General features: G+C 40.1%; 1 protein-coding gene across 5 annotated transcripts in view; it reads right to left on the minus strand.

Annotated features, from left to right (window-relative positions):
* Positions 1 to 12,081, minus strand: part of NR3C2 (nuclear receptor subfamily 3 group C member 2) — a 433,599-nt gene that overhangs the window by 93,922 nt on the left and 327,596 nt on the right. For all 5 annotated transcript variants that reach the window (XM_043902575.1, XM_043902574.1, XM_043902577.1 and 2 more), the window contains 2 exons: positions 8,939 to 9,283; positions 6,526 to 6,670 (listed from right to left, as the gene is read on the minus strand). In XM_043902575.1, the coding sequence (XP_043758510.1) occupies positions 6,526 to 6,670; positions 8,939 to 9,283 (490 nt within the window). The remainder of the gene's footprint in view (positions 1 to 6,525; positions 6,671 to 8,938; positions 9,284 to 12,081) is intronic.

Here is a 12,081-nt window from a genome sequence, read left to right on the forward strand (position 1 = left end):
TTCTTTGGAAATCTGCATTCAAATGGCTATATCTTTTCTTTTCTCCTTTGCTTTTCGCTTCTCTTCTTTTCACAGCTATTTGTAAGGCCTCCTCAGACAGCCATTTTGCTTTTTTGCATTTTTTTTCTGGGGGGATGGTCTTTATCCCTGTCTCCTGTACAATGTCATGAACCTCCATCCATAGTTCATCAGGTACTCTGTCTATCAGATCTAATCCCTTAAATCTACTTCTCACTTCCACTGTATAGTCATAAGGGATTTGATTTAGGTCATACCTGAATGGTCTAGTGGTCTTCCCTACTTTCTTCAATTTAAGTCTGAATTTGGCAATAAGGAGCTCATGATCTGAGCCACAGTCAGCTCCCGGTCTTCTTTCTGCTGACTGTATAGAGCTTCTCCATCTTTGGCTGCAAAGAATGAAATCAATCTGATTTTGGTGTTGACCATCTGGTGATGTCCATGTGTAGAGTCTTCTCTGGTGTTGTTGGGAGAGGGTGTTTGCTATGACCAGTGTGTTCTCTTGGCAAAACTCTATTAGCCTTTGCCCTGCTTCTTTCTGTACTCCAAGGCCAAATTTGCCTGTTACTCCAGGTGTTTCTTGACTTCCTACTTTTGCATTCCAGTCCCCTATAATGAAAAGGATATCTGTTTTGGGTGTTAGTTCTAAAAGGTCTTCATAGAACCGTCCAACTTTAGCTTTTTCAGCATTACTGGTCAGTGCATAGATTTGGATTACTGTGATTTATAATAGTTCGCCTTGGAAACAAACAGAGATCATTCTGTCATTTTTGAGATTGCATCCAAGTACTGCTTTTTGGACTCTTTTGTTGACTATGATGGCTACTCCATTTCTTCTAAGGGATTCTTGCCCACAGTAGTAGATATAGTGGTAATCTGAGTGAAATTCACCCATTCCAGTCCATTTTAGTTCACTGATTCCTAAAATATTGACGTTCTCTCTTGCCATCTCCTTTTGACCACTTCCAATTTGCCACTTTCCAATTGATTCATGGACCTAACATTCCAGGTTCCTATGCAATATTGCTCTTTACAGCATCGGACCTTGCTTCCATCAACAGTCACATACACAACTGGGTATTGTTTTGTCTTTGGCTCCATCTCTTCATTCTTTCTGGAGCTATTTCTCCACTGATCTCCAGTAGCATATTGGGCACCTGCCGACCTGGGGAGTTCATCTTTCAGTATCCTATCTTTCTGCCTTTTCACACCGTTCATGGGGTTCTCAAGGCAAGAATACTGAAGTGGTTTGCCATTCCCCTCTCCAGTGGACCATATTTTGTCAGAACTCTCCACCATGACCCATACATCTTATTGGCTGGACTTAAAAGAGAAAAACACACTGAACCTTCATTTCAGAAATTTAAAAAATTTGAGGAAATTTCATTACAGGCTTAAATGGGAGTTTTAATATGTGTATTGAAACTGATAATAAATTTGAATATTTACAGTGATCTGGAGCCATATTTGATAAACTGTTTCAAGGCAAAATTGAATAATGAATCATTTAATACATAATTCAAAGTTTTGAGTTTATAATAAAAATTCTAGTATTCTAATTTAAAGTATTAACTCATATCTTCACCCCAATGTTTAATAAAAACTTAAAAATAATGTTCTACTTATTATTCCCTACTTTGTATCTTTCCTTTAGCTCCAATAACAGCTGAAGGATAAGATCTTTGGGAACTCTCAGATCCATTTCACAGTTGAAGGCAAACACACAATCAACTATTCAAGTGTTCTTCTCTGTTTTAAAGATAGCTACACCTCTGTTGGTGAAAACAATGCATTTCCATATCACACTTCTTGGTCATAAACTTCAACCTCATAAATAGCAATGATAATTAAAAATCTCTCTTGATGAATAGATTGTCTGCTGCATTTGCCCAATAATTCATTTTTTCCACAAATATTTATGGAGAACCTGCTACGCCTTGGACACAATGCCAAGGGCTGGAAATTAACAAATGATTAAGACAGAGTCTGTGATTTCAGGGAGGAGGTGCTATCAAACATGGGGGGCTTATGGACATCTATAAAGAGCTGCCAATGTGGGTGAGAGGGGGTCCAAGACAGTTGAGGGTGAGTGGGAGAGCAAGGGTGGGCCCCATCAGTGCATTCTGTCCTCAGCTGAATGGCATGCATTACTCCCTGGCACAAAAAGGCAGCCTGTCTCCTTCTGTTTGGTGAAAGGTATAAGGTATGGGCACTGATGGGGGAACACAGGGGCATGTTCAGAGAACATGAATATGTAAGTTGTTGGCAGGCCTTGGAGAAGCATGTTCAAACCTTCCAGCCCCCATTTCACTGGAACTGTGATAGCATTTAGCACTGATCACCACAGTTCCTTTTCCAAAGTTCTCTCTTTCCCTGGATCTGTGAGATAACACTCTCCTGTCTTTCTTCTTTTAACCCCCACCTCTAAGATGTATTTGAAAATTTCTCTCTCCAGCGGGACCTCTCTTTAGGTTTCTGATCTGTACAGTTAACTGCCCGTTTGACATCTCCTCTTAGACAATGAGTCAAAGGCAATTCAATCTTTACACATTTAAAACTGGCCTCGTTCTCTTCCCTCCCAAATCCTGGTCCTCTAATCCAGCTCTTTACCCAGTGAGTGGTGCCATGTCTTCCCTGGTAATTATGGCTGAGGCTTGAAAGTCATCTTACACACCTACTTCCTCTTCCTCTTCTCCAGTTTCTGTCAGAATCCAACCACCCACAACTGATGCTGATTCTGCCCTTGGGCATCTTTGCATTTTTACTGAGGTCCATTGTGATGTTGCCTTGCTGCATCCCTCAGCCTAAATCAACTTTCCTCCTCCTGTACTTCCTTCCCCTGGATGACAATAGCTTCATCAATCCCAGGGAGTCCTTCCCTGTCTAGACCAATACCTCTCCTTAACTGCTCTCAAAGTATTCTTCTTTCAGTACTTATCACAATTATGATCTTAGAATTTTTTGATAATGTCTGTCTCTTCCATTAGGCTATATATTCCATGAGACAGGGTATATTAATATATTTTACAATTCAAAAATCACTGCTTAGAAAATTGATGAGCGTTAGTAAATATCTCAATAAATTCAGAATGAAGTATGCACATACAAACTTCAGTTGTACCCCATACTCTGCAACTTATTAATTTCCCTAAAATATATAGGGTCTGTGACAGCATCTTGTGATTGAGTTACCACAACAACTCTATTTGTTGATGGGATTTGGCCAAAAGGCTTCATGTCATTTCTAAATGCTTCCTGGGAGTAGGTTTTCTTCCCCGCTTTGAAAAATGCAAAGTTTATTTATTTAATTTCCTGCCCTGCTCTTTCTACTTGAGAGAAAATCTAGTAAGTCTAGGCTGCGGTTGAGGTCAGAGGTTTTAAGAATAGAGAACAAAATGTTCATTCTAGTAATTATACAATGTCATATTATTTAACTAATTATAATGTTAGAAGGAAATTTTTTGGTTATTTCCATTTTATTTCTATTAATATTGTCTAGAACAAGTAAATGCATAGAGCTTATATGACCTTTTCTGTTGTTTTTGGTTTCTTATCTACTTCTAAAAACCTTCAATGACATTAATTTTATCAGTGTCCGTGAATGGATAAAATGTGGTCAATTCTATTTGGTAAAAACAAAAGAAACAAACATGGCAATTATGTTTTATAAAGTTACAGTAGACACAAAAATAGCTAATACTGAGCTATGTCTCCTTCAAGGGGATATACAGGGTGACGTTCCTGGAAGCTACTGCTCATAACATTTTCATCAACTGATCTACACCTAATCTTGTTTTATGTGTATTTCTGTTTAAAGACACCGTATTAACATATATTGTTGATTCACTAATACTCAGCTCACAGCCAACTGTACCGTTACTCATGCCTGATAGAAGCTTACTGAACATCTGTATTTTTTCCCTAAGGCACATCACAGCCTTCTTGCACTTAGGAACACCAGAAAGCACTACAGCATTCTGCTCATGGGTCATTTTAAACAGTGAAATCATCACAAAAAAGCACAACAATGCAAAAAATACATGGTACTAAATAGACCATGTAAAAGAGACTTGTTTACCATACGAGAACTGGAACAAGAAGGCAGAGTCTCAGCTGAAATGCCCAGGTCAGGTACCGCAAATTCACTGCCTCTCTGTGCGGCAAACACTGACTTTGGGTTTACAAATAAATGTGCCAGAAGACCAATGCACAAATACAGAATCTGCAAATAACGAGATAAAGTCTACACACATACAATGGAGTATTATCCAGCCGTGAAATGAAATTCTGATACCTGCTACAGTAAGGATGAACCTTGAAAACATTATGCTAAGTGAAATAAGCCAGACAAAAAAAAAAAAGACACATATTACATGGTTCCATTTATATGAAATATCTAGAATAGGCAAGTTATCAGGGCTTTGCGGGAAAGGAGGATGCTGAGTTATTGCTCAATGGGTCTAGAGTTTCTGTTTGGGATGATGAAAAAAGTACTGGACATGGATGGTGATGGGAACACAGTGAAGTCAATGCAATTATAATGCTACTGTGTACCATGAATGGTTAAAGAGGAACATTTTACATTATGCACATTTGACAATAAACAATCAATAGAGTCACTGAATGAGATTAAATGGATTATTTGAATCTTCTGTTAAAACCTAAAGGAGACATCTGGATGGAACTAAGAGATTCTAATTTACCCACATGTCCTCTTAAAGCAAAGACCCTCCTTAATGTGTTTTCTTTTTTTTCTTGGCCACACTGAGCAGCTTACAGGATCTGTTTCCCAACCAGGGATCAAATAGGGGCTCCCAGCAGTGGAAGCACAGTGGCCTAACCAGTGGACCCTTGGGGAATCCCAAAATGCTTTCCTTTTGGTTTACAGACCACATTGGAAAACAAGCTTACTGTTTAATAACATCAGCTGGTTACTGAGGAAAACAAACAAATTAAAATGTGCATATCACTTGTTTGGCCTCATTTCATGCTTTTGGTGAAAATTTATGTACTCATAGAATTATTTGTTCTGATTGCCAAAAGAATGGTCACCCTAGGAATCAACAACTGATGCTCCTAATTTATCTTGAACTAAAACTGCCTCTCTGGTCCACTATAACTGGATGAAGTGATTTTCTCAGGAAAACTACCACCAGTACAATTTAGGTATTTAGGCACTACGTGTCCACTTTGAATCTTTCATGTCCCTTCTGTCTCTTACCTCACCAATCTAATTCTCATCTGCTTCCTTCCCTATTGAAAAACCCCTGTTTTCATATCTCTAGAGAGCCATCTGTTAGAATATGGCTGTGGTTACTATCATCATTCAAATGTTCCTTTTTATTTTAAGTATTTCTTGACCCAACAATTACAAAGAAGCATGGCTAGATATAAACATAAACGGAATGTGCTAATGTGGAATGCAAACAATATTAAAATGTTAAACTTAACATAGGGAGGAATTCATGGCCAAAGAAAAGTCTATTACAGTTCTTTCAATCTTTTTAAAATGCATCATAAAACTAAAAATGTTTCACTACAGAATAACATTTTGGCTTCTCTTACAATTGCAAAGAAGGGTAATTATGATTGTCATGAAAACACAGTGAGCAGCTGTATACTGTTAACAAAAGAATCACTCTATGAACGTGCTCAAAAACTGGCACTTTATACGCTCACATTTCCTAGAAATTAGACAGTCTTCCCAACTGGAGCAGACAGCAGAAAAGATGCTTTTCTATTAATTGTGGCTTTGTACCAATCAAGTTTTGGGAGCCAATTGGATTATCTTTTTTTGGGACAATTTCTTACACATACTCAGACATGTGCATTATAATTTTATAAAAAGTAATTTTTAGGTTCTCAAATGATAGCTTTTTCTATTTGCTTTTTTTTTTTTAACTTTTAAAATTTTTTGGCCTTGCTGCATGGGATGTGGGATCTTAGTTCCCCAATTAGGGATCAAACCCACACCTGCTGCAAATAAATGTGGCGTCTTAACCACTGGACCACCAGGAAAGTCTGGATAGCATTTTAGCTCTTAAAAAACATTGGTGGGACTTCCCTACCGTGGATAGGAGTCTGCTTGCCAATGCGGGTGATATGGGTTCGATTCCTGGTGCGGGAAGATTCCACATGCCATGGAGGAACTAAAGCCCATATGCTGCAACTACTGAAGCCTGCACTCTAGGGCCTGTGAGTTGCAACTATGGGACCCATGTGCTACAACTGCTGAAGCTCACATGTCCTAGAACCTAAGCTCTATAATCAGAGGAGCCACTGGAAGGAGAAATCCATGCACTGCAAACAGAAAAAGTCCATACAGATATACTGCTCACCGCAACCAGAGAAAGCCTGTGTGCAGCAGTGAAGACCCAGCACAACCATAAAAACCACACACACATATCAGTGTACTCTTTCATAGAGGTACATCTGTTAGAAATCACAAAAAAGCACAATGAATGACTCCTTAGTTTATTTTATGAAGACTAATGAATAGGTACTTACTCATTAAAGACTAGGTCTGGTGCAAAATAGAGATACTGGCTGTTTGTATGTTTGTACGATCTCCAGCTCAAGGCAAATGACGACAGACACATCCAAGAATACTGGATGAGGGTTATTTGGTCCTCAAGAGGCAGGTTTTTAAATCCTGAAGAACAGAACAATTTACCACAGAAAACACTTAGCATTTAAGTACATCCCAGGAAGAAACTTCTTCAGTCCACCCCCACCGCCCCCTTTCTCTCATTGACTCAAATCAATTCCACAGTTACTTCCAGAGTACCTATCATGGACCTGGCCTTGTTTAACATTATGTTAAATTCACCCTAAATTCTCAAGAAGTATAAACTGCCAGGGCTAAGAAAACTAAGATGTCCTGGAAGTTTCACTGTGGATGGTGGTCTACCACCCTTAGTGAGACTGAAAGAATTTGTGTTAACCTTTGCCACTTGCTTCAGCCTACTCACAACCGGTATCTTCAAAACCAAAGATAATTTAATGACTGTCTACTACTGCATACCTGCAACAGTGGTGGAAGATTTTAGTTTTCATGAAGTGAAGTGAAAGTCAGTCACTCAGTCTAGTCTGACTCCATGACCCCATGGCCTGTAGCCCACCAGGTTCCTTTGTTCACGGAATTCTCCAGGAAAGAACACTGGAGTGGGTTGCCACTTCCTTCTCCAGGGGATCTTCCCAACCCAGGGATCGAACCCAGGTCTCCCACACTGCAGGCAGACTCTTTCCTGTCTGAGCCACCAGGGAAGCCTGGTTTCCTGGTTAATTTTCATGAGTTTGCAGGGATTTAAAAAGTCTTATTCCTTGCTTCCCTTAGTTGGGAATAACCAGACTTTTGAGGCAGAATAAGCATCCTTGGCAGGGCGTCCTCAATAGCTCCACAGTAAAGAATCTGCCTGCAATGCAGGAGACTCAGGAGACGCGGGTTCAATCCCAGGGTCAGGAAGATGCCCTGGAGGAGGAAATGGCAACCCTCTCCAGTATTCCTGCCTGGAGAATCCCAAACACAGAAGAGCCTGGCAGGCTACAATCTATGGGGGTCTAAGAGTCAGACACGACTGGATGACTGAGCACGCATGTCATTAAGCAACCTTGGCGCTGGTCCTGCCTCACCCACAGTCTCCCTTTCTGGGCCTCAATTCATCCTTCGTTCATTTCTTTTTCCACCCTCTGTACTCCAAGGGGCACCAGGGTATCCTTCTGTTCATGTAGTTTCACCTGGGCAAGCCTCCCTTCAAAGAATTAGGGCTTCTGATTATCTTTTGTTTTATAGCTGCTGGGTGATCACAGGTCATCTAAGAAATGGCTTTGGATTAATGAACTGGGACAATGTGATTGCAATTCTAAGCGATGTTTCCATAGATTAACAGGGACCTTATTAATAAAATTCTACAGCATAAAAAATGACCAAATTAGGAATTTCAAGGACAACTGATAGGGTGCTGGAGGTAAGATGATATTTTCAGCAAGATGCAGAGACCCCTAAAGCTTACTTGACAGGTCTTTTTTAAAAATTAATATTTATTGGAGTATAATTGATTTACAATATTGTGTTAGTTTCAGGTGTATAGCAAAGTGAATCAGTTTATATACAGGATATATAATTACATATATATATATATATATAGTTATAATCAGAATATATACATATATCCTCTCTTTTTTAGATTCTTTTTCCATAGAGGTCATTACAGAGTATTCAGTAGAGTTTCCTGTGCTATATATTTTTTATATATAGATATGTATGTGCATGCATGCTCAATCGCTTCATTCATGTCTGACTCTTTGTGACCCTGTGGACCATAGTCTATCAGGCTCCTCCATCCAGGGGATTCTCCAGGCAAGAATACTAGAGTGGGTTGCCATGCCCTTCTCCAGGGAATCTTCCCAATTCAGGGACTGAAACCATGTCTCTTACATCTCTTGCACTGGCAGGCGGGTTCTTTACCACTAGTGCCACCTGAAAGGCCCATATATAGTATATGTGACTATTTTATATACAGTAGTGTGTATGTCTTAATTAACCTGGTTTAGGCTGAGATTAGCTATTGTTATCAGCTGCTAATAACGGGCTTATTCTGGGCTTTGACAACTAGAATGTGTTTTTGCCTTATTAATAATACGGGGATGAAATGTTCCATTTCAATCGTCAACATAAGAAATGCATACTTTATATTAACAGTAGAATACTTAACGCTAATGTCTCAAGAGAAATGAGCACACTCACCAGATTTTTCCTACACACTGAATTTGACATCAAGTTAAAAAAAAAAAAAAACAACAATTGGGTCTCAGGATTGAGGCGAACGCTAACTCAATCGCACTGTTGCATACGGCGCACTCGGTGGCCCTGAGGCGCCCAGCTCAGGATGCAGACCCAGAAAGGAGAGCCCGTCCTCACCTGGAAGTACCTTCGCCCACTTCACAACTTGGATCATCTGCTTGCCGGCCAAGCGGTTGAGGGTGGAGAGCAGGTTTTCGGCCGTATCCGGTTTGGAGCCGTCATAGCCTGCATATACAATCTCGGGCTCGATGGTTTCAAGGATCATAGAAGGGGAAGGAGTGAGCGCTCGGGAGATCGTGGAGAGCTGCGGGACCAGCGCCGAGTTGACCGAGGGCTCCTGCGCAGGCGCGATGTATGTAGTGCCTTCCTCGGGGCTCTGGGGCGGCGGGGGTGGGGGTGGAGGCTGCTGCGCCTGCTCCTCGTGAACCCCTTTTAACTTCCCCAACTTCTTGGACTTCCGAGCTGAAAAAAGAAAGGGATAAACAATAAGGGCAAATTAAGATTATGTTTGGCCTGATAAATATGTCAAGTACAGCATTTCCATATGTTACAGATGAATGAATATTGTTGAGTTACAAGAAAAAATTTTATTTTTTTCATTTTGTGTCCATATGAGGGTCTGACTGTTTACTAAACTGACTGGGATAATCATTTCATAATGTAAAGTCATTAAAATCATTAAGCTGTACACTGTAACCTTATATAGTGCATGTTGGGCTTCCCCGGTGGCTCAGCTGGTCAAGAGTCCGCCTGCGTTGCAGGAGACCTGGATTCTATCCCTGAGTTGGGAAGATCCCTGGAGAAGGGAAAGGCTACCCACTCCAGTGTTCTGGTCTGGAGAAGTCCATAGCATGGGGTAGCAAAGAGTCTGACAGGACTGAGCGACTTTCACTTCTTTCAAGTCGCTTGAGTAGTATCCCCCTCTTTGTGACCCTGGACTGTAGCCCACTGGGCTCCTCTGTCCATGGGATTCTCCAGGCAAGAATACTGGAGTGAGCTGCCATAGTGCTATATGTCAATTATTATCTCAATAAAAATGAAATGCAATAAATAGTACCAAAGAAGAGAATTAAATAAAAGGTCATGTTGGGGATACTGTCCATGAGGTAAATTGCAATCATATATTAACTTATATTGATGAAAGCACATTTTTTCTCTAAAGATGTCTTGCTATACTGGTAAGAACCGTTCTTTTTCAATATTTTTCTGATAGCAGGCATTGTCCTATATGCTTTCTATAAATTAACCACTTTAACAACTTTGTCAGTTTTATGGCTAGGTACTATTACAATTCTCATTTTATAATGAGGAAAGTGAGACCAGAAGGGCTGAGAAGTCTGTCCAAGATCACACAGCTAGCACATGTAAAATAGATGTAAGAGTTCAGAGGAAGGGCAACTTACTTCAGATGCTATTAAGTTATATATGCCTCAACTAAATCTTATATAAATAAAAAATTCCCACCTATTATCCACCAGAGTTGGCAACAAGAGCTAGTCTGACCTGAGTGAACTTAGGTCTGAGCCCTGTTTCTGCTCCCTCTAATTAGCTTTCCCTGGCCCTTGACTTGTTCCCCTTTGGTGTTTCTCTGCCACCTAATCTTCTTGCTGAGGCCTACATGTAACCACTTGCTTACTTGGAGTAGCTAATTTGTGCAAATGCTGTTAGACCAAGATCCCAGCTATACTGTGAACTGCTGAGACATAAGGATTGGGTGTTCCTCCTCTTTGACAGCCCCCACGTCACCTTGGTAAATGTTACGCCTGCACAAGTGATTTACACATTTCCACTGTATGAATGGGGTTGCAATCCACCTCAAAGCAAGATAACAGAAGGGAAGAAATGAAGTATCTAGATGATTCCAAATTGGAGTGCTAACTAGTAAACGTATAGGAAATTAATGCTATTAAAAAAGGCAGGTGTGAGTTATACCATTACACAATCTTTAAAAATCTCTCCTACTATTTTTTTTTTTTTACTATAAACAAACAATTCACATATCACATGGGCTATAATTAAAAGAGATCACAAAATACTGTACAGGAATACCACTTTAGAGTTCCAGGAGAATATATGTACAAGAGACCATGTTCTCATTTATCTAGAACAGTCCTGACCTAGATAAATTTGGTTTATGCCTCTTTCCCAGCATGATTATTAGTTAAGTCCCCCCCCTTCTACTCCTAAAAGTACCACATTTTGGACAACAAACAATGCGTTCATCTTAATTAAAACCAAAGAATCAGTATTAACTTTAAGCAACTACTTACAAATTTTTTATTGAAGTATGGTTGGTTTACAGTGTTGTGTTAGTTTCTACAGCATAGCAAAGTGTCTCAGGTCCACACACACAGATTTCATATTCGTTTCCATTATGGTTTATCACAGGATACTGAATATAGATCCCTGTGCGATACAGGACCTTGTTGTTGATCCATTCCATGTATAGTACTTTGCATCCACTGATCCCAAACTCCCAAAACTTCCCTCTCCCCAACCCTGCCCCCTTGGCAACCACATGTCTGTTCTGTCTGTCTGTTTTGTAGATAGGTTCATTTGTGTTGTATTTTACCTTCCACATATAAGTCGTATAATATGGTACCTGTCTTTCACTCTCTGACTTAGTTTGCTTAGTATGTTAATCTCAAGTTCCATCCATGTTGCAGCAAATAGCATTCTTTTGTTCTTTTTAATGACTGAGTAATATTCCACTGTATAAATGTACCACTTCTTTATCCGCTCATCTCTTGATGGACATTTAGGTGGTTTCCATGTCTTGGCTACTGTAAATGGTGCAATAGCAACTGCTTTTCGTTCCTGTCTCTCTTGATGGCTCAGTCATGCAGAACAGATCCCTCTTTGCTTGACAAGCGAGTCTTCCCTCTGCTCTCCATGGGGAACTCGAGTTTTGTCCAGGAAAAGGTACTGATTTAATAACAGAAGTCTATCTTTGTTTGAGTGGATTTCTTTCTTCTGTGATCAGTGGAATGTTAATGTGGATTTCCTGTTTTGTATTGAATAACTTTGGGCTTCCCAGGTGGTGCTAAAGAATCTGCCTGTCAATGCAGAAGACGCAAGAGATGCAGGTTTGATTCCTGGGTCGGGAAGATCTCCTGGAGAAGGAAATGGCAACCCACTCCAGTATTCTTGCCTAAGAAGTCCCATGGACAGAGGAGCCTGGTGGGCTACAGTCCATAGGGTCGCAAAAGAGTTGGACACAACTTAACAACTAAACAACAGTAACAATGATAGACATGGTA

This window comes from Cervus elaphus, chromosome 5, assembly GCF_910594005.1.
Source record: "Cervus elaphus chromosome 5, mCerEla1.1, whole genome shotgun sequence".
In the NCBI taxonomy this organism is placed as follows: domain Eukaryota; kingdom Metazoa; phylum Chordata; class Mammalia; order Artiodactyla; family Cervidae; genus Cervus; species Cervus elaphus.